This window comes from Chiloscyllium plagiosum, unplaced genomic scaffold (assembly GCF_037043375.1).
Source record: "Chiloscyllium plagiosum isolate Xiang-an unplaced genomic scaffold, Cpla_swu_hap1 HiC_scaffold_1, whole genome shotgun sequence".
Lineage (NCBI taxonomy): Eukaryota > Metazoa > Chordata > Chondrichthyes > Orectolobiformes > Hemiscylliidae > Chiloscyllium > Chiloscyllium plagiosum.
In genome coordinates, this window is record NW_028270139.1 from 64,774,539 (window position 1) to 64,795,522 (window position 20,984).

The 20,984-nt window shown below is 41.3% G+C and overlaps 1 protein-coding gene across 5 annotated transcripts in view; it reads left to right on the forward strand.

The window, feature by feature from the left end:
• The window catches only part of LOC122551272 (kelch-like protein 5), a 149,214-nt gene that overhangs the window by 76,532 nt on the left and 51,698 nt on the right, over nt 1-20,984 (forward strand). For all 5 annotated transcript variants that reach the window (XM_043692943.2, XM_043692954.2, XM_087987280.1 and 2 more), the window contains one exon: nt 11,176-11,388. In XM_043692943.2, coding sequence (XP_043548878.1) covers nt 11,176-11,388 — 213 coding nt within the window. The remainder of the gene's footprint in view (nt 1-11,175; nt 11,389-20,984) is intronic.

Genomic DNA, 20,984 nt, shown 5'->3' on the forward strand with positions numbered 1-20,984 from the left:
CACTCACATTTGATTCAATCTGACTTTGAGTAATGCAGAAAAAAAGGAATGTTCTGTCAGCTTTTTGTCTTGCATACTATTAAGGCATTTTTCAAGAATACAAATTCAAGGGGAAAACCAACATTACTGCAAGAATGGAAAATGCTGATAGTTTGATAAGTGGCCTCTGGTAGACGCATTGCCATAGAGGTATACCCATTAATGCTGATCAACCATTAAGAGTCTGGCTTTGTTAAATTTTAAAACAGACAGATTGATTCTGATTATTTAGGGCATTGTCCTGAGAAATGATTTGATTTATTATTGTCACATATCTAGGTACAGCGAAAACTTTAGCGTGCAGTACAGGCAGATCGTACCATACAAAGTGCCTAAGGATAACAACAGAGAGGACTACAATGTTACGGTCGCAGTGAAAGCGCACAAAGAGCGAGGTCAACATTAAATTTGAAAGGTCCACTCAGAAGTCTAACAGTGGGGGTGAAGCTGTTCTTGAATCTGTTGGTCTGTGTTTAAGCTTTTGTATCTTCTTCCCAACATGAGAAGTTGGAAGAGATTATAACCGGGATAGGAGGGGTCTTTGAATATGTTAGCTGCTTCTGAGGTAGTAAGATATAGATGAAGTCAAAGGATGAAAGGTCGGCTTGCGTGGTGGACTCGGCTGTGTTCACAGCTCTCTCAAGTTTATTATGGTCCTGGGCAGAGCAGTTGCCATATCAAAGCAAAGAGCATCTTTTGGACTTAAAGGTAGCCTTATGCTAGTGGCAATCACCAATACTGTTCTTACTCTATTCTAGCAGCATGAAACAGCTAGCTCACCTGTTACTCAAACTCCTGAGAGACCTTACCCTCACAGAGTAATCTGAGGGAGACTGGGCACTTTTAAGGACTAAAAGTAATCTTGCAGCTTTCCATGCGTTTGCATGATGTTCTGTGATTGATTTTGATTCTCCATATTTCATCAAGCCACCAGAAATGCCTTGGGCCCTATTTATAAGGTTTCTGATAAAGCTAATCTTACAGTTGTGGAACTGTAGTAATCCGAAAGTATATACACCAACTAATGAAGACAGGTTTGTGGTAGACAGTAATGGAGAATCCCCAGACCAATTTCTCAAATAGGACATCAAAGAAAGGGAGCTCATTTCACTGTTCCACCTCAAACATGGTTAAAAATCATGCAACACCAGGTTATAGTCCAACAGGTTTATTTGGAAGTACAAGCTTTTGCGGCTAGTGCTTCCAAAGAAACCTGTTGGACTATAACCTGGTGTTGCATGTTTTTAACTTGGTCCACCCCAGTCCAACACTGGCACCTCCAAATCATGGCCTCAAATTTGAATTTGAACACAAAACGGAACCTATTTTGTGCGGCTTTACAATGCAGAATGACACCACCAGCGTGGGTTCAATTCCCACACCAGCTGAAGTTACCCTGAAGAACTCTCCTCCATGACTGTTCTCCTCATCTGAGGCATGATGTTTCTCGGGTTAAATTGTCACCAGTCGTCTTTATCTAATGAGAGAGCAGCCCTATACTCAGGTAAGACTATGGCAGGCAACTTGACCTTATATTGGAAGTATTCAAGGAATGGAAGGTTAGGTTTCATACAATCAAAGACATGTTTCTCATGAAATCCAACAAAGAATTTTATGAGCACTGGACCTAGTGGAGGTCCTACAGCAACCTCACCTATGTGGACATATATATGTGTTGTTGCAACTGATTCCATCTGCATGAGTTTTAAGTTCATAAGTTCAACAAATACTGATTCATGCAATAGTGGCAGATCTGGATTGCCAAGATATAGTGCTGCAGTTCACATTTTATGGCTTCTTTGTGTAGTACATTGATAACTGAGCTATCGATGTCAAAGAAACACATGGACAATGCATTGCTGTTCATAATCAAGTCCAGTATGGTATTTGCAAAAGGCAAGGAATCATTCAGCATTTAAGTGGCAACACCTTTACCAGTCAGTGTCCACTTCCCAAAAATCAGCACTTTCCTCTCATACAGTATAAATGTTGGTTTTTGTTTGAATTTCTATTCTTGCAAAATATTCCAATGAGTGCAAGACGAGAAACTTTTTTAAAATGTCTTTTTCAGTAATATTCAAGTTCTATATTACCAAATTACTATTTCATTTTAGAGCTCAGCAAAAATGTTGATAATGTGGTGCCACTGTAAATTAAGTGTCTTCAACTCCGAGTTGAATGCTTTCATTCAGTGAGTGGGCCATATAAAAATCCTAAGTAGAAATGTATTTTTAGAAACTCATTTCCACAAATAATTACCCTTGTCAGATGGGTTCTTCTTGGAGCCTAGTCTCCAATCGTGATTCGAAATTGCTTTCCCTAGTAGTCTTTAATATGTAGTCAGAGCTATTCCTTTACAGCAGCGGTTGCTATGGAAACTGCTTGAACCTAGCTATTCGAGTTCATTTAAATTGCATTAATCTCTCAATAATTAAATCGATTGATAGGGATTTTGTAATAAGATGTGTAGTGTTTCTTTCAAACAAATGAAGGAAAACTAAATGTCCACTTGCAGTACTTTATATTGGGACCAATATGTCAAATATAAATATAAAATTATAATTAGAAACATTTTCAATTATTTTATGGACTGTTTCACTTTTACATTAAGCTTATTGTTCAGGACTCCACCAGTTCAAAGCTACTTTTATCTTTTCACGACCTGCTAAATCTTGGAATGATTCCATTCATCTTAGTGAGGGCCAGAATACCAGATTGACCCAGAAGCCACCTGACTCCAACAAACGTGATGCCAATTAGAAAAAGTCAATAGTTTTTCTGCTTTTTTTGCACTTCAGATAATGATCCAGTTGCCATTTGGAAGCCATGATTGAACCTGCTTCCACCACGCGCTCAAGCAGTACATTCCAGGTCCAACCAGTTGCTGCATGAACAGTTCCATGAAAACCATTGACTCTATTGTCAATTGTCTTAAATTTATGTCCTCTTCTTACCCCCTTTACCAATGTGATTGGTTCCTCTGTATCTATTCTGTCCAAATTTATCAAAATTTTGAATCCTTTTCAAATTACCTCTTAATCTTCTCAGTAGAGAACAGCCTCTAGTGTCTCCAATTTGTCAACTTAACTGAAGTCATTCACTCCAGGGACTATTCTCATAAGTTGTTCTGTACCACCTATGATTCCTACATAAAGTCTAATGTACAGGGTAGGTTTACTTTTCAGCAATCAGCACATCACTTGCACAAAAGGAAACAAAATAAAATCACGATCATAGAGAAAATGTTGTGTTTAGTTTGGCTCTTAGTTGATGAAGCCTATTGTCTTTGGTTGTCAGGCATTTAAAAGAGTAACCAGTAAATAACTGCAATGCATGAGAGAGCTGGAACAATCTATGAAAAAAAATACATTTTCTGGATTTGTGTTTCTGTTGGGTTATTGCACAGAGCTTGAAGCTGTTACTTTTATTAAAACTATTTGTTTTTACAAAAACATGTTAAGCTGAATTCCCTAAATGAATGCTCCAGTTGTTAAGGCTGCATAACAAAGATAGATCAACAAAGCTGCAATGCTTTCACCAGTCTGGTCTGAGTTACCTGGTCTTAGCCACTGCAGTTAGTTGGGTAATACAACTACACTCTCAACATTGAGAAAGGGAAAGTCCAGCGATATCCCCATCTGTAGGCTGATTTGAGCACACTCATATCTCAATGTAAGGCAGTTAGACATTCCACTTTCATTTGCTTCAAGTCTGCCTATCCATATCCTCACAGACTGACTGGCAATTAAGAGTCTTTCCTCCATCCTATAACCTTTGACTTCTGAATCACGTGTTCTCTCCTTCTGATACTGTCTTTTGTGGGTTCTGGGACTGTATCTGGTCTTTGCTTTCAATGCTTCTTACTCCACGATAATCAGCTCCTCCCCTCACTGTCCAGTGTAATGCACAGGCCATTCTAAATAGGTGCAGAGCTTTCCATAGAAGGGAACCGATGAATCAAAGAAGTGAATCAACACAGGAGTGACAGAAACTATGATTACAAGAGCAGCACCTCACAGATTCTGTCTCCAGCACTTTCTGTTCCTCCATCTGACACACGGTGACAATACATGAGCTTTTCACTGTTATCATTGTGTTTACCGTGGCTGCTTGTGAGAATTCTAGGGCAAATTCACCTGCCCCTTGTATTTTGAACAATTGTTGGAATGCTATGTGCTCCGATTATAGTTCAGGGGATCTGCATGTTTAGGTCAAAACTGTCTAGGTTATTTAGAGTCATAGAGATGTACTGCATGGAAACAGACCCTTCGGTCCAACCCGTCCATGCCGACCAGATATCCCAACCCACCGACCAGATATCCCAATCTAGTCCCACCTGCCAGCACGCGGCCCATTTCCCTCCAAACCCTTCCTATTCATATACCCATCCAAATGCCTCTTAATTGTTGCAATTGTACCAGCCTCCACCACGTCCTGTGGCAGCTCATTCCATACACATACCACCCTCTGCGTGAAAAAGTTGCCCCTTAGGTCTCTTTTATATCTTTCCCCTCTCACCCTAAACCTATGCCCTCTAGTTCTGGACTCCCCGACCCCAGGGAAAAGACTTTGTCTATATATCCTATAAATTTAAAATTTTTTTAAAAATCTCTATAAGGTCACCCCTCAGCGTCCGACACGCCAGGGAAAACAGCCCCAGCCTGTTCAGCCTCTCCCTGTAGCTCAGATCCTCCAACCCTGGCAACATCCTTGTACATCTTTTCTGAACCCTTTCAAGTTTTACAACATCTTTCCGACAGGAAGGAGACCAGAACTGCATTCAATATTCCAACAGTGGCCTAACCAATGTCCTGTACAGCCGCAACATGACCTCCCAACTCCTGTACTCAATACTCTGACCAATAAAGGAAAGCATACCAAACGCCGCCTTCACTATCCTATCTACCTGCAATTCCACTTTCAAGGAAATATGAACCTGCACTCCAAGGTCTCTTTGTTCAGCAACACTCCCTAAGACCTTACCATTAAGTGTATAAGTCCTGCTAAAGTCCCAAAATGCAGCACCTCGCATTTATCTGAATTAAATTCCATCTGCCACTTCTCAGCCCATTGGCCCATCTTGTCAAGATCCTGTTGTAATCTGAGGTAACCCTCTTTGCTGTCCACTACACCTCCAATTTTGGTGTCATCTGCAAACTTACTAACTGTACCTCTTATGCTCGCATCCAAATCATTTATGTAAATGACAAAAAGTAGAGGGCCTAGCACCAATCCTTGTGGCACTCCACTGGTCACAGGCCTCCAGTCTGAAAAACAACCCTCCATCACCACCCTCTGTCTACTACCTTTGAGCCAGTTATGTATCCAAATGGCTAGTTCTCCCTGTATTCCATGAGATCTAACCTTGCTAATCAGTCTCCCATGAGGAACCTTGTCGAATGCCTTACTGAAGTCCATAAAGATCACATCTACTACTCTGCCCTCATCAATCTTCTTTGTTACTTCTTCAAAAAACTCAATCAAGTTTGTGAGACATGATTTCCCACGCACAAAGCCATGTTGACTATCCCAAATCAGTCCTTGCCTTTCCAAATATATGTGCATCCTGTCCCTCAGGATTCCCTCCAACAACTTGCCCACCAACGAGTTCAGGCTCACTGGTCTATAGGTCCCTGGCTTGTCCTTACTACCCTTAAACAGTGGCACCACATTTGCCAACCTCCAGTCTTCCGGTACCTCACCTGTGACTATCGATGATTCAATTATCTCAGCAAGAGGCCCAGCAATCACTTCTCTAGCTTCCCACAGAGTTCTCAGAACACCTGATCAGTTCCTGGGGATTTTATCCACCACTAACCGTTTCAAGATATCCAGCACTTCCTCCTCTGTAATCTGGACATTTTGCAAGATGTCACCATCTGTTTCCCTACAGTCTATATCTTCCATATCCTTTTACACAGTAAATACTGATGCAAAATATTCATTTAGTATCTCCCCCATTTTCTGTGGCTCCACACAAAGGCCGCCTTGCTGATCTTTGAGGGGCCCTATTCTCTCCCTAGTTACCCTTTTGTCCTTAATATATTTGTAAAAACCCTTTGTATTCTCCTTAATTCTATTTGCCAAAGCTATCTCATGTCCCCATTTTGCCCTCCTGATTTCCCTCTTAAGTATACTCCTACTTTCTTTATACTCTTCTAAGGATTCACTTGATCTATCCTGACTGTACCTGACATATGCTTCCTTCTTTTTCTTCACCAAACCCTCAATTTCTTTAGTCATTCGGCATTCCCTATACCTACCAGCCTTCCCTTTCACCCTGACAGGAATATACTTTCTCTGGATTCTTGTTATCTCATTTCTGAAGGCTTCCCATTTTCCAGCCATCCCTTTATCTGCGAACATCTGCCTCCAATCAGCTTTTGAAAGTTCTTGCCTAATACCGTCAAAATTGGCCTTTCTCCAATTTAGAACTGCAACTTTTAGATCTGGTCTATCTTTTTCCATCACTATTTTAAAACAAATACAATTATGGTCACTGGCCCCAAAGTGCTCCCCCCCTGACACCTCAGTCACCTGCCCTGCCTTATTTCCCAAGAGTAGGTCAAGTTTTCCACCTTCTCTAGTAGGTACATCCATATACTAAACCAATCAGAAAATTGTCTTGTACACACCTTAAGAAATTCCTCTCCATCTAAACCTTTAACACTATGGCAGTCCCAGTTGATGTTTGGAAAGTTAAAATCCCCTACCATAGCCACCCTATTATTCTTACAGATAGCTGAGATCTCCTCACAAGTTTGTTTCTCAATTTCCCTCTGACTATTGTGGGGTCTATAGTACAATCCCAATAAGGTGATCATCCCTTTCTTATTTGTCTGTTCCACCCAAATAACTTCCCTGGATGTATTTCCAGGAATATCCTCCCTCAGCACATAGAAGATTTGATTCAATCAATCACTGTGCTGCTGACAATCTCAAACAGCCAAAGATTGATAGAGATGCAAAGTCCGCAGCTGTTTCCAAATAAATGGGGCACGTGTTGGTATTTCATCACTTTTCTTGTTTGAGTTAACACTGATTTACTGGCACTCTGCTTCTCCTTTTAAAAGGAGCGATGTCTAAGCTTGCAGCCAAAGAAATAATGTGGTGATTTTTAATTGCATGCCACCCATTTCCTGCATGTACAATGATGGTCAGCAATTGACCAAAGGATTCATGAGTAGGCTTTTGGCCCAAAGAATCTGTCCTGCCATTTAGTGAAATCATAGCTGATCTGATCATCCTCAACTCCAATTTTCTGTATTTTTCCCATGTCCCTTACAGGAAGGGACACTACGTTGTGAAAACAAGTGCATCTTCTAATTAAGATTCATTAGTAGTTCACCCTCTATTATTGTTAACTAAATAGGCGCTTAGACTGAGCAAGTGGGATGGGTTGGCCTAGTGGTAATGACACCGGACTCATAATCCGGAACCCTTAGCTGATGTCATTATAGAGCGTGAGTTTTTACTGCACGGAAGGAGGCTCTTTAAGCCCATGTCCACAGTAATCCATTTTTCAGCAATTGGCCAGTAAAATTGAAAGCTGTTATTTCAGGCGTTCAATGAAATAGTCTTTAAATGTCTTGAGTGTTTGTCTCTACAGTGAGTTCCAGGTACCCACAATCGTCTGAGTAATGAAGTATTTTTCTCAAATCCCATCTGAGCTGCGTACTCCTTATATTTTAAACTATCTCAGTTATTGACTTCTTTAAAAAGGGAAACAATTCTCTTCATCTCCTGTACACCCCAGTCGGTTCTTCCCTCAGCCTTCTCTGCTGTAAGGAGAACAACCCCAGCTTATCTAGTCTGTTTTCATGGCTGAATTGCTCCAGTTCGAGGCAACATTCTGATCTGTACCCTCTTCCATAACCCTCCCTAGTGCAATCACATCCTTCCTTTTGTGTGGTGACCAGAACTGCACATCGTCCTCCAGCTGTGGCTGAACAGTACATACTGCTCCACCATCATCTCTTTGTTCTTCTATTCAATGCCTTGTCCAATAAGGTCCCATATGTCTCTTAGCCACCATATCTAGCTGCCTTCTAGGATCTGTGGACAAGCACACCGAGGTCCGTCTGATCTTCTACATTTCCTGTGACCTTACCTTTCAATGTGTACTCCATTGCCTTGCTAGCCCTCCTGACTTACATCAGGAGGCTAATTTGACAACAATTTAAACATACAAATCAAATTCTTCCACTGTTTTGGGCAAAAACAAAAGACCCACCTAAATATATCTTTATCACCAATATGTAGTAAAGATGCTGGCTCTGCAAAATTGCTTACATATTCTTCTTTTTTAAAATATTCATAAATCTTTTCTGGAGACATGTAGTACTGTATTTGTGATGAGTAGGCAGACTATATTGAAGCATATTCTGCAATATAATTATCTTTTGTAATCAAAATATAATATGAAAGCTTTGAGGAATAAAATGGAAGACGTTCCGGCTGTAATTTTCGTACCTCTTTATATGATTTTAATTTAAAACCAATCTCAAATAGTCACTTTTTCATGTTGCGAATTTTCTATGTGTAAAGTTGATGGGATCAGAGCAGAGGGATTTTTTTTCAGGCACTGTCAGCATCAAGTATTAGTTACAGAACAACAAAAACTAGATGTATGGTAACACTTTCTCTACATAATCTTTAGGTAACTTTACTCCGCTTTCACCTTCAAAAAGACCATTTACAAATCTGCAAATTTCACACTTCTTTTTATAATAACAGGCATTCTTGTGCCATGAGAGTTGAGGCATCGACTAATGTCAAATTCTAATACTATTGGCTCCTGCCTAGTAGTAATTGGTAGAAAATTTGAATAAACATTTGTATTATTTTTTTCCTTAATATATAAATGAATCTTAGTATATCTCTGTCACACAAGAGTTTTTTTTTCTTCTTTAAAACTGCTGGCAGATGAGGCATAGGGCCAGACATTTGCAACACTTTCTGGAACACCATTCAGCAGGAGTCCATCAGAGCAGATGCAAGTTTGTTCATTTCCTGAAAATGTACGTAGTTTCGGGAAGGTCAAAGCCTCTATCCACCCATATAGAGCCCCTACAATTCAGAAAGCGGTCATTCAGCCCGTTGTATCTGCACTGATCCTCCAAAGAGCATCCCACCAGTTCCACCCCCTACCATATGCCCGAATCCCCACATTTATTAAGGCTAATCCACCTACCCTGCACAGCCCGGGAGACTATGGGGCAATTTTGCATGGCCAATCCACGTAGGTTGCACATCTTTGGAGTGTGGGAGGAATCTGGAGCACCTGGTGGAAACCCACAGAGATATGGGAAGAACATGCACATTTCCCACAGATAGTGACCCAAGGCTGGAATCGCACCTGGGTCCCTGCACTGAGGCAGCAGTACTAACCACTGAGCCCAGTTACTATTACTCAGTAACTTTTTCAGAAGATGCTCAACCAAGACTTGCAAGAAAAAAAAACAAGAGTTTCCCATTGCTGTGCTATTTTGTTTTCTTTTATTTTTTCTCACCACCAGGAAGATAGGAAAACACCCGAGTGGCCAGTGACAAGCGGTGCCCTTCACAAAAGGGCAATGCTGTGTGATCAACTCCTGTTTATTTTTTTTTAACCCCCATACTACCGCCTAACTGCAGTAGTGCTTATTTTTCCCCAGCACCCATGGTGTGTGTGTGCAGGTCATTGCTGTGCTATTATTCAACATCCAGCAATGAATTCGTGCGGAAATGTCTGGTCTTAGAAATTATGTAGGGAGGTTGATCACGCTAATGATGATCATCAGTGATCACTAGCTAACAAGTATCGTTCTCCTTCCAGGAAATTCCATGTCACTGGGTTCTGGGCTTGTAGGTTCTCGCATGGTTGATGACCCCGATCCTGCAACCGCATATGTGGCAGGTGTTTGGAGGAGGTGGGATTGCACATTGGGCTCAAGATCACCGACATTCCTTTCTCAGGCTCCTTTTCCATACCTTGCCTTGACGCAAAGAATCGTATCCCTTTGAATATCCTCCAAATCAGATTCTTCTGAGCGAGGATCTCCCAGCTACTGATGGCACTTGAGGCAAGTCTTCAGGGAGGAGATTTTGAAGCACTTCCTTCGTCCTCCTCTTGCTAGAGTACTTTCCTTGAGCTGGACGAAGAAGACTTGCTTTGGTAGTCAGAACTTGGGTTTCCTAAGCACGTGGTCAGCCCGATGAAGTTGGCGTTGAATGATCATGGCCCTTACGCTGGTGCTGTTGGCTCCATCAAAGTTGCTGATGTTAGTAGACCTGTCCTCCCAGGTGATGTGGAGAATCCATTTCGAACAGCATTGATGATACTTCTCCAGGACCTTGAGGTGGTGTCTATACATGGTGCAAGTTTCTGAGCCAAATTGAGACTTATATACGTGGATCTTCATAACAGCACAGCTGTTGCCATTGTTGAAAACTCTCATTCCTTAGATGTTCAACTCACAGATTGGATCTCCACATCATAGTCAGCTTTAGATGAGTGATGGCACCCCAGTTAGGGAAAATGTTCTCCATTTGGGTGAATTCCTCTGTTGATTTTAATGGATGAATAGACTGAAACCTGTCTTGAGATGAGTTGCTAAAGTACTGGAGTCTTCTTGAGTTTGGGGCTGAGACTAATTCTTTAGTATGTTTCTACAAAAGGCTTTAAGCGAGGCTTGAAGATTGACTTTTTTTGAGCACAGAGATGACTTTCTCATCCACATACTGAAGTTCCATTAACGGTATCAGTGTTGTTTTCTTCTCTGATTTCAACAGGTTGAAGTTGAAAAGTTTTCCGTCCATCCTATAGACAATGTCCACACCTCTGGGAAGCTTATACTTGGAATAAATTTTCGGTCTGCTGATGTTATAGTCTTGTAGAAGTGTACTATGAAATTGGACAGTCATGTTTGTAATTCCAACATGTACATATATTGCATGAACATCAATTATTTGTATATGATTTCAGGTAACAAAATATGGCAGAAGACCTTTTCAATACATTTTAGATGCAATGACTCCTGCATTTCACATTTTTTGTGTAAAATGCTGATATATCCCTGTTAATCCAATCGTAAAATAATTGCAGACAGTTGACCTTGGGAGAAATGTCAAGTGATATTTCTTCTTTTGTTCTAGGAGCACTTCATGGATGTGATAAGGAATCAGGAGTTTCTACTGCTGCCAGCAAATGAGATAGTTAAACTGTTGGCTAGTGATGACATGAATATACCAAATGAAGAAACCATATTGAATGCACTGCTTAGCTGGGTTCGGCATGATGCAGATAACAGACAAAAAGACCTTAGCAAATTGCTGGCTTACATCAGACTTCCTCTGCTGTGCCCTCAGGTAAATTACATATTTCTTTAAACTATCACTTAGTTAATTCCGTTAATTCATTGAAAGAGTTACTGTCTTGGCAAAGATATTTGGCAAACCTTTCATTTCAGAACGAAGAAGAACCATCAACAGATTTATCATGAGAACATCCACAAGTGACACATGGTGTATTAATTTGACTTGAGTCATGGAATCTGTGGGGCTGCTTTTCATTTGAATTTTCATCATTCTCTTCTCTGGAGAGACAACTCAGATGTCTGACACACCTCTTCTAGCTGTACTCCAGAAGTCTACCTGGTCTTCTGGGATGCAGGCTGTATGGCTGCATGTCCAGTAAGGAATTCTCCAGCGATACAATCTCAGGCAGTTATGTTCCCTAAACCCAAAAGTGGGGAAACAGTGGTACCCTGGCGTCACATAGCCCAACTGGCTAATATTTTATAAGTTCATCTACGGAATGAAAATACATATGAATAATTGATGTTCGTGTAATATATGTCCATGTTGGTATTCCAAATTTGGACAACATGGGTCTCACCATCTGGTCTTGTTAAAAGTATAAACCAGCAAGAAGCATCCGACAGTAGCAAAAACAGAAGTTGCTGGAAAAGCTCAGCCGGTCTGGCAGCATCATGTAAAAAAAAAATTAGAGTTAACATTTTGGGTCCAGGTGACCCTTCCTCAGTTTTGAAAAAAGATAATCGGACCTGAAGGATTAACTCTGATTTCTCTTCACAGATGCTGCCAGACCTGCTGAGCTTTTCAAGCAATTTATGTTTTTGTTTCTGATTTACAGCATTGCAGTTCTTTTGGATTTTATCATAGAGTAGCATCCTGATTTCAGATAAGTTAAGATTATGGATTTTTAAACATTGTATATATCTGAATATTTGGGTTCAGCAATTTCTAAAATGTTGCTAAATCTTAGAGTTTGAGGAGTTTCTTTTATTGGTTTAGGGGATATGGTCTTCTTTGGCTGTGCCAGAATTTATTGCTCATTCCTAATTAGTCTAGAGAATATGCTGGTGATCTGCTTTCTTGAAACATTGCAGACTTTGGGCTGTAAGGAAGACACAAGGCTGTCCGGAAGGGCATTACAGGACTTTGATCCAGTGGTGTCGTAAGAGCAGTAGTATAGTTCTATGTCAGGATGGTGAGTGGCTTGAAGGGTAATTTGTAGGTAGTGGTGTTCTCATGCATCTGCTGCCCTTGACTGTGCCCTTGAGTGTTATGGTAGGAACATATAGCAGGAGCATATCCTCATTCTCATTGTTATCAATGAAATTCAATGCTGCAGGCCCATTGTAACCACATTGTGGACCATTCCATTCTAGGTAGCTCAAATGATGCAAGTTTCCTTTATCTGCTAGTTTTACTCTGCCTCCTTTACTGTGTGCCATTTTGTCCTGCAAGAATAAGAGAACAGAATGTCAGAGAATTGGTAGCACCATGTTCTGCCTCAGTCAAGTAGCATGAAATATATGAAGGCAGAAAATGGTATGTGTGAGGAGTGTTGGGATATATAAGAGTGAGGTGGAGTATACAGATACCTGCAGGAAAACTCATTTCTAGGGAGTGCTGCTGGATGATTGATGCAGTGATGATGCATTTAGCAGCATGAGAGGATGATGATGTAGCAATTAGACATCTTATGAAGATGTACCACTTACCTTTGACCACTTGCTTGAACTCATTAAACCTAAACATTGTTTGATGGTTTTCATGGTGAGGCCATGAACTTTGAGTAAGATTTTTTTTTATGGTCACAGAATATAAAATTTGCTCTGAAAAGAGCAAATATTATCTTAAAAGAGTCCATCAAAAAACGGAGCCACCTGATTTGTGTAGTGTTCTCTTGCCCATCCTCTGGAGAAACAACTGGAACAGGTGAAAGAGACAAATATAGATAACTGGTCAATAGGAAAGTCACTGGGTCAAAATCCCAAAACCCCTTTCCTAACACCCGTTACTGAAGCAATTGAAGAAGGCAGCTCATGATCATTTAAGGGAAGTTGGGGATCTGCAGTAAATACTGACCTGGCCAGTGTTGCCCACATCCATTGAACTGAACAAAAATAGATGGGATCTTACTGCTGATTGTGCAAGCTATTTTGGTTGTAATAGATCAGTGCATCGTAATATTCTTACTGCTGGTTTGTTGTCTGCCTAGAATTAGTGTTTTTTTTTTGCAGAAGTTATCCAGAAGGCTGTTGTTTTGGTGAATGATTGTGTCTTAGTAACCTCCTTGATGTGTTGTTTGTGCCAGTGCATGATGGATGGGATGAAACTAGAGATGGGTCACTGGGTTTGGTGATTATTGAGTTGAGCATGTTTGACAATAAGAGAAAGTGAGGATGCTGGAGATCAGAGTTAAAAAGTGTGGCACTGGAAAAGCACAACAGGTCAGGCAGTATCCAGGAGCAGGAGAATTGACGTTTCAGGAATTTGGTGGAGGGAAGGGGGCTGAGAGATAAATAGGAGGGGGGGTCTGGGGAAAGTAGGTAGGAAGGCAATAGGTAGACACAGCTGGGGGATGATGGTGATAGGTCTGAGGGGAGGGTGGAGGGGATAGGCGGGAAGGAAGATGGGCAGGTAGGACAATTCAAGAGTGCGGTGCCAAGTTTTAGGGTTGGATCTGAGATAAGGTGGGGGGAAGGGGAGATGAGGAAACTGGTGAAATCACTGTTGATGCCATGGGAATGGAGAGTCCGCAGCAGAAGATCAAGCGGTCGTCTTCCAGGCATCGGGTGAGTTGGATTTGGTGGTGGAAGAAGCCCAGGACTTGTGTGTCCTTGGCAGAGTGGGGGGAGTTGTAGTGGTCGGCAACAGGGCAGTGGGATTGTTTAGCACGAGTGTCTCAGATGTTCCCTGAAACATTCCGTGAGTTGGTGTTCTGTCTCCCCAGTGTAGTGGAGACCACATCGAGAGCAACGGACGCAGTAGTTGAGGTTTTTTTGATGTACAGGAAAATCTCAGCCAGATGTGGAAGGATCCTTTTGGGGCCTTGGATGGAATGTTGATAAAGATGGGGAGGGCAATAAAACTCTGCGGAATGCTGATAGAGGTGGAGAGATGGCCTACTATTTCAAGGACTGCAGTTTCCCCTCCCACATGGTCAACAATGCCCTCCAGTGCATCTCCTCCTCTTCCTGCACCTCCGCCCTTGAACCCCACTCCTTTAACTGCAATATGGTTAAACGCAATATGGGGAGACAGGCCGGCTACTTGCGGAGCGTTTCAGAGAACACCTCTGGGACACCCGGACCAACCAACCCAACCACCCTGTGGCTCAACACTTCAACTCCCCTTCCCACTCCACCAAGGATATGCAGGTCTTTGGACTCCTCCATCGCCAGACCACAGCAACACGATGGTTGGAGGAAGAGTGCCTCATCCTCCGCCTAGGAACCCTTCAACCACAAGGGATGAACTCGGATTTCACCAGTTTCCTCATTTCCCCTCCCCCCACCTTGTCTCAGTCAAATCCATCGAATTCAGCACCGCCTTCCTAACCTGCAATCTTCTTCCTGACCTCTCCGTCCCCACCCCAGTCTGACCTATCACCCTCACCTTGACCTCTTTCCACCTATCACATTTCCGACGCCCCTCCCCCAAGTCCCTCCTCCCTACCTTTTATCTTAGCCTGCTGGACAAACTTTCCTCATTCCTGAAGAAGGGCTTATGCCCGAAACGTCGATTCTCCTGTTCCCTGGATGCTGCCTGACCTGCTGCGCTTTTCCAGCAACACATTTTCAGCTCCAATAATTAACCTTCCTGGTAATCTGTTTCCACTGCCTTCACAAGGTGATCACTGAGGGCCTTCTATTCTATCAACAGACTAGGACATCTCTTTTCCTGCCCACTTGCTATTCTTGGCATAGTTGTCAATACTTAATCATTCAATGTGGCTCACAGCAGCAAAGGAAATTCAGCTGCTGTGCCCTCTCTCTTGATTGATATGTGTCTGATAGTGGAGTTGTTTGCCTCATAAAAGTAAGTAAATATGAGCTCTGTTAGTTGCTATCTTTAGCTTTACCTAGACAGTTGTAATTCATATTGACTGCAGTTTATGGGCGATTAAAGTTCCTATTCCAAGTTGTATCCTTTATGTCTAATGGTAAGCAGACTGTTTGATTTAAGTAGCCTCAAAGTTTAGCCTGATGCTGTCTTGGCATACACTAAAATGGACACAAATTTACAACTTGTTTATGGTGTATATTTGTCATATGAGATTTTAGCTAGATTGTGTATTGGAAATCTAACCTGAGTTATATTTGCACTGTTTGAGAAAATAAATGTTGCTTTTGTGCATGGAAGAAGCGAGGCAAATGGACAAACTTTGTCTCAAAACGTTGGTTTCGCTTTAAGAAAATGGAGGTCACATATGTGTCATTACTATGAAGAAACCGTATCAATGCACAGTTTTCTAACTATTGCCTCAGGTCTCTCTAAATGTAATTTACCTAAGTTTGATGCTGTGATGGGAAATGCAGTTCATAAACTGTGATTATCAATAACATTGAAGCTATTGTAGGACAGTTAGAGGCTCCAAAGCAGTTATGTCTTGCATTCTTGAGAAAACTTAATTGGGGTGATTTGAAGACATCTGACATCGTTGCCATTTTATTCAGTGTCAAGTATGACTTATCATGGCAGTTTTTAATCTTGAAACATGCTAAACCAATTCCCATTGGTAAGATCATAAATTGCTGTTTACAGGCAGCATGTAAAAATAAAAATGAAGATTCTAATGTCCCTCAGCTGGTCAGGCAGCATTTGAGAAGGGAGAAACAGGGTTAACATTTTAAATCAGTGACCTTTGTTTGACAAAAGGTCATCAGCCTGAAATGTTACAAATAATGTTAAGCCTGCTGAGTATATGAGTTATTTCAAGGTTCAGTTGGTAGTATTTCGCTTGCTTTTGTAGACAGCATTGAAATGTAAATGAGAATTGTTTTATTGTGAGCATTTAAATAGGGTTTGGGAAAATCCTTAATTTTAACTACATACTTTCCAGAGAAATTTTGAATAAGAGTAGGAACTCAGTTTGATTTTTTTTAAAACCTTCTGTTAGCCAGGGAGCACTGAAGCTAACTTTAGTAGCTCCACAGCTACACCTGTTAAGAATCAGTAATTTAAAATAAAACTGGCAATAGAACATAATCTAGCTATTAATGGTTAGATGTTTAGGTATGAGCTACTTTCTGGTAAATCTGCTTTAGCAGACCAATCAGGTCCCAAGATAAATTGGGAGAAATAACTTGCAATTCCAAAAATAAAACAAAAAGAAGTTGCATTTATATTCATTCTTATCACTTCCTCAGGACACCCTGAAGGTGTTTTGCATTAGTAGGTTAATGTTGAAAGTTGTTCTGTAGATACATATTGCATCAGACAACAGAACCCCACAAACAGAAAATGAATGATCATCTAGTAAATTTATTTTGTAAGTCAGAAGTGTGTGAAGAAGGAATGTTGAGAGCTCATAGAGCAACAAGTTCTCTTTGCTCTTCGCGCAATAAGACCATAAGTTGTTTGAGCAGTAGGTCATTCAGCCCATTGAGGTTGCTCCACCATTCGATGAGACCATGATTAATCTGATCATCCTCATCTTGACTTCCCAGCCTTTTTGCAATAACCCTGGATTCCCTTAAGTATTAAACTCTGACTATCTCATCTTTGAATAAACCTAATGACCCAGCTTTTACAGACTTCTGTACTAAAAGAACACATTGATTCACTGCAGTTTAACCAAAAACAATCCTCCCAGTCTCTGCCTTAAATCAATGACCCCCCCCCCCCTCCTACTCTGAGATTTTGCCCTCTGGTCAGAGACTCTCCCATAACGGGATACAAACTCTGTTTATCCACCCTGTCAAGATCCCTAAGAATATTACCTATTTCAACAAGGTCGCTACTTATTCTTCCTCACTGTGATGAATATAACTCAAGTCTATAAGTGTCTTAGGATCAGGTGTGTCCATTTGAAGAGGCGAAATAAGAGTTCAGTTCGCCATCTCAACTAACAATGCAACACTTCCTCAGTTCTACATTGGATTTTCAGTATAGATTAGTGCAAGACTTTGAGCAAGAATTCTCTCTCAAATCTGCTGTACCCTTAGTGAATTTCTGATGTTTCCACCTAATGCCAAACTGAATTTATTCAGTCACTACACAATTGCTGCCTTTGGTGTTTGAATTCATGTATCACTGGAGATCAGAGTGCGTCTGGAAAAATTAACAAACAGTGAAATTCACAACTGATCTTGGAGGAACCTGTTTGGGAGAGGTCACACCACAGAAACAGATAAGTGGATGTTTTAAGCATGGCCTTGCAGTAAGACTACAGTAAGAGTAGAATGGGTTCTTTCTTGATTAAACGTTTTATTGTGATATGTCTCTTGATTAAACTTAAAATGTAAGCCATAAGTATTTTGTAGAGGAATAGGACAGTGCTATTTTCTGGATCTGTAGATTGAAAGAAGTAAAAAGTGGCCTTTAGTAGAGTGATATGCTCTTTGTGTCAGATGTAAGAGTTTAGGGAGAGTTTACGGATTACTGAGGATTATATCTGCAATAAATGCCATTGTTGCGAATCCTGTCAGATTGAATGGATCAGTTGGAGAGACAGTTAGAGGCAATGAGGAATTTACAAGAGCGTGGGGATATGATGGATGGCAGTTATAGGAAGGAGGGAAAGTCGGAGATACAGTCACAAAGATGGGTTAACTCTAGGAAAGGTAAGAAAGGTAGGTAGATAGTGCAGAAGTTTTCTGTGGCTATCCCCATCTCCAACAAATATGTTGTTTGGAAAATGCAGGGGGTGATGGATTCTCAGGGAACATAGCACGAACAGCCAAGTTTATTGCATTAGAGCCAGTCTCAATACCATGAGGTACGTCGGGTTACAAGAAATTGATTGTGTTAGGGGACTCTCTAGTCCGAGGTACGGATAGACGTTTCTGTGGCCAGCAGCAAAAAAGCAGAATGGTGTGTAGCTTCCCTGGTGCCAAGATCAAGAATGTCTCTAGAGAGGGTACAGAATGTTCTCAAGGGGGAGAGTGGCCAACAGGAGGTCATTGTACACACTGGAGCCAATGAAAAAGGAAGGGAAAAGGTTGAGATTCTGAAGGGAGATTACAGAGAATTAAGCAGAAATTTAAAAAGGAAATCTTAGAGAGTAGTAATATCTGGATTGCTCCCGGTGCTACGAGCTAGTGAGGGCAGGAATAGGAGTTGAATGCATGGCTGAGGAGCTGGTGTATGGGAGAAGGATTCACATTTTTGGATCATTGGAAGCTCTTTTGGGGGAGATGCGACTCAATTTAGGATTGCACCTAAATTGGAAGGGGACTAATATACTGACAGGGAGATTTGCTAGAGCTGTCGGGAGGATTTAAACTAGTAAGGCGAGGGGGTTCGACCCAGATAGTGAGGAAAGAGATCAATCTGAGACTGGTACAGTTGAGAACAAAGGCAAGTCAAACAGTCAGGGCAGGCAGGGACAAAGCAGAGAACAAGGTAGGACTGATAAATTAAACTGCATTTATTTCAATGCAAGAGGCTGAACAGGGAAGGCAGATGAACTCAGGGCATGGTTAGGAACATGGTACCGGGGTTTCTTAGCAATTACAGAAATATGGCTCAGGGATGGACAGGACTGGCAATTTAATGTTCGAGGATACAAATGCTACAGGAAGGACAGAAAGGGAGGCAATAGGAGAGTGACATTTTTGTTAAGGGATAGCATTACAGATGTACTGAGGGAAGATATTCCCGGAAATACATCCAGGGAAGTAATTTGTGTGGAACTGAGAAATAAGAAAGGGATGATCACCTTTTTGGGATTGCATTATAGACCCCTTAACAGTCAGAGGGAAATTGAGAACTACATTTATAAGGAGATCTCAGTTAACTGTAAGAATAATAGGGCGATTATGGGAGGGGATTTTAATTGCCAAACATAGACTGGGACTGCCATAGTGTTAAGAGTTTAAATGGAGAGGAATTTGTTAAGTGTGGACAAGAAAGTTTTCTGATTCAGTATGTGGATGTACCTACTAGAGAAGGTGCAAAACTTGACCTGCTCTTGGGAAATAAGGCAGGGCAGGTGACTGAGGTGTCAGTGGGGGAGCACTTTGGGGCCAGCGACCATAATTCTATTAGATTTAAAATAATGATGGAAAAGGATAGACCAGATCTAAAAGTTGAAGTTCTGAATTGAAGAAAGGCCAATTTTGAAAGTATTAGGCAAGAACTTTAAAAGCTGATTGGGGGCAAATGTTTGCAGGTAAAGGGGTGGCTGGAAAATGGGAAGCCTTCAGAAATGAGATAACGAGAATCCAGAGAAAGTATATTCCTGTTAGGGTGAAAGGAAAGGCTGGTAGGTATAGGGAATGCTGGATAACTAAAGAAATTGAAGTTTTGATTATGAAAAAGAAAGAAGCATGTGTCAGGTATAGACAGGATAGATCGAGTGAATCCTTAGGGTATAAAGGCAGTAGGAGTATACTTAAGAGGGTAATCAGGTGGGCAAAAAGGGGAAGTGAGATAGCTTTGGCAAATAGAGTTAAGAAGAATCCAAAGTGTTTTTACAAATCTATTAAGGACAAAAGGGTAACTAGGGAAAGAATTGGGCTCCTCAAAGATCAGCAAGGCAGTCTTTGGAGCTGTAGGAGTTAGGGGAGATACTAAACAAATGTTTTGCATCAGTGTTAACTGTGGAAAAGGATATGAAAGATATAGAATGTAGGGAAATAGATGGTGACATCTTGAAAAATGTCTACATTATAGAGGAGGAAGTACTGGATGTCTTGAAACACATAAAAGTAGATAAATCCCCAGGACCTGATCAGGTGTACCCTAGAACTCTGTGGGAAGTCAGGAATGTGATTGCTGGGCCTCTTGCTGAGATATTTGTATCATCGATAGTCACAGGTGAGGTGGCAGAAGACTGGAGGTTGGTCAACGTGGTGCCACTGTTTAAGAACAGTGGCAAGGACAAGCCAGGGAACTGTAGACCAGTGAGCCTGACCTCGGTAGTGGGCAAGTTGTTGGAGGGAATCCTGAGGGACAGGATGTACATATATTTGGAAAGGCAAGGATTGATTAGGGATAGTCAACATGGCTTTGTGCGTGGGAAATCATGTCTCACAAACTTGATTGAGTTTTTTGAAGAAGTAACGAAGAGGATTGATGAGGGCAGAGCGGTAGATTTATATGGACTTCAGTAAGGTATTCGACAAGGTTCCCCATGGGAGACTGGTTAGCAAGGTTAGATCTCACGGAATATAGGGAGAACTAGCCATTTGGATACAGAACTGGCTCAAAAGTAGAAGACAGAGGGTGGTGGTGGAGGGTTGTTTTTCAGACTGGAGGCCTGTGACCAGTGGAGTGCCACAAGGATCATGCTGGATCCACTACTTCACCATTTATGTAAATGATTTGGATGTGAGCATAAGAGGTACAGTTAGTAAGTTTGCAGATGACACCAAAATTGGAGGTGTAGTGGACAGCGAAGAAGGTTACCTCAGATTACAACGGGATCTTGATCAGATGGGCCAATGGGCTGAGAAGTGGCAGATGGAGTTTAATTTAGATAAATG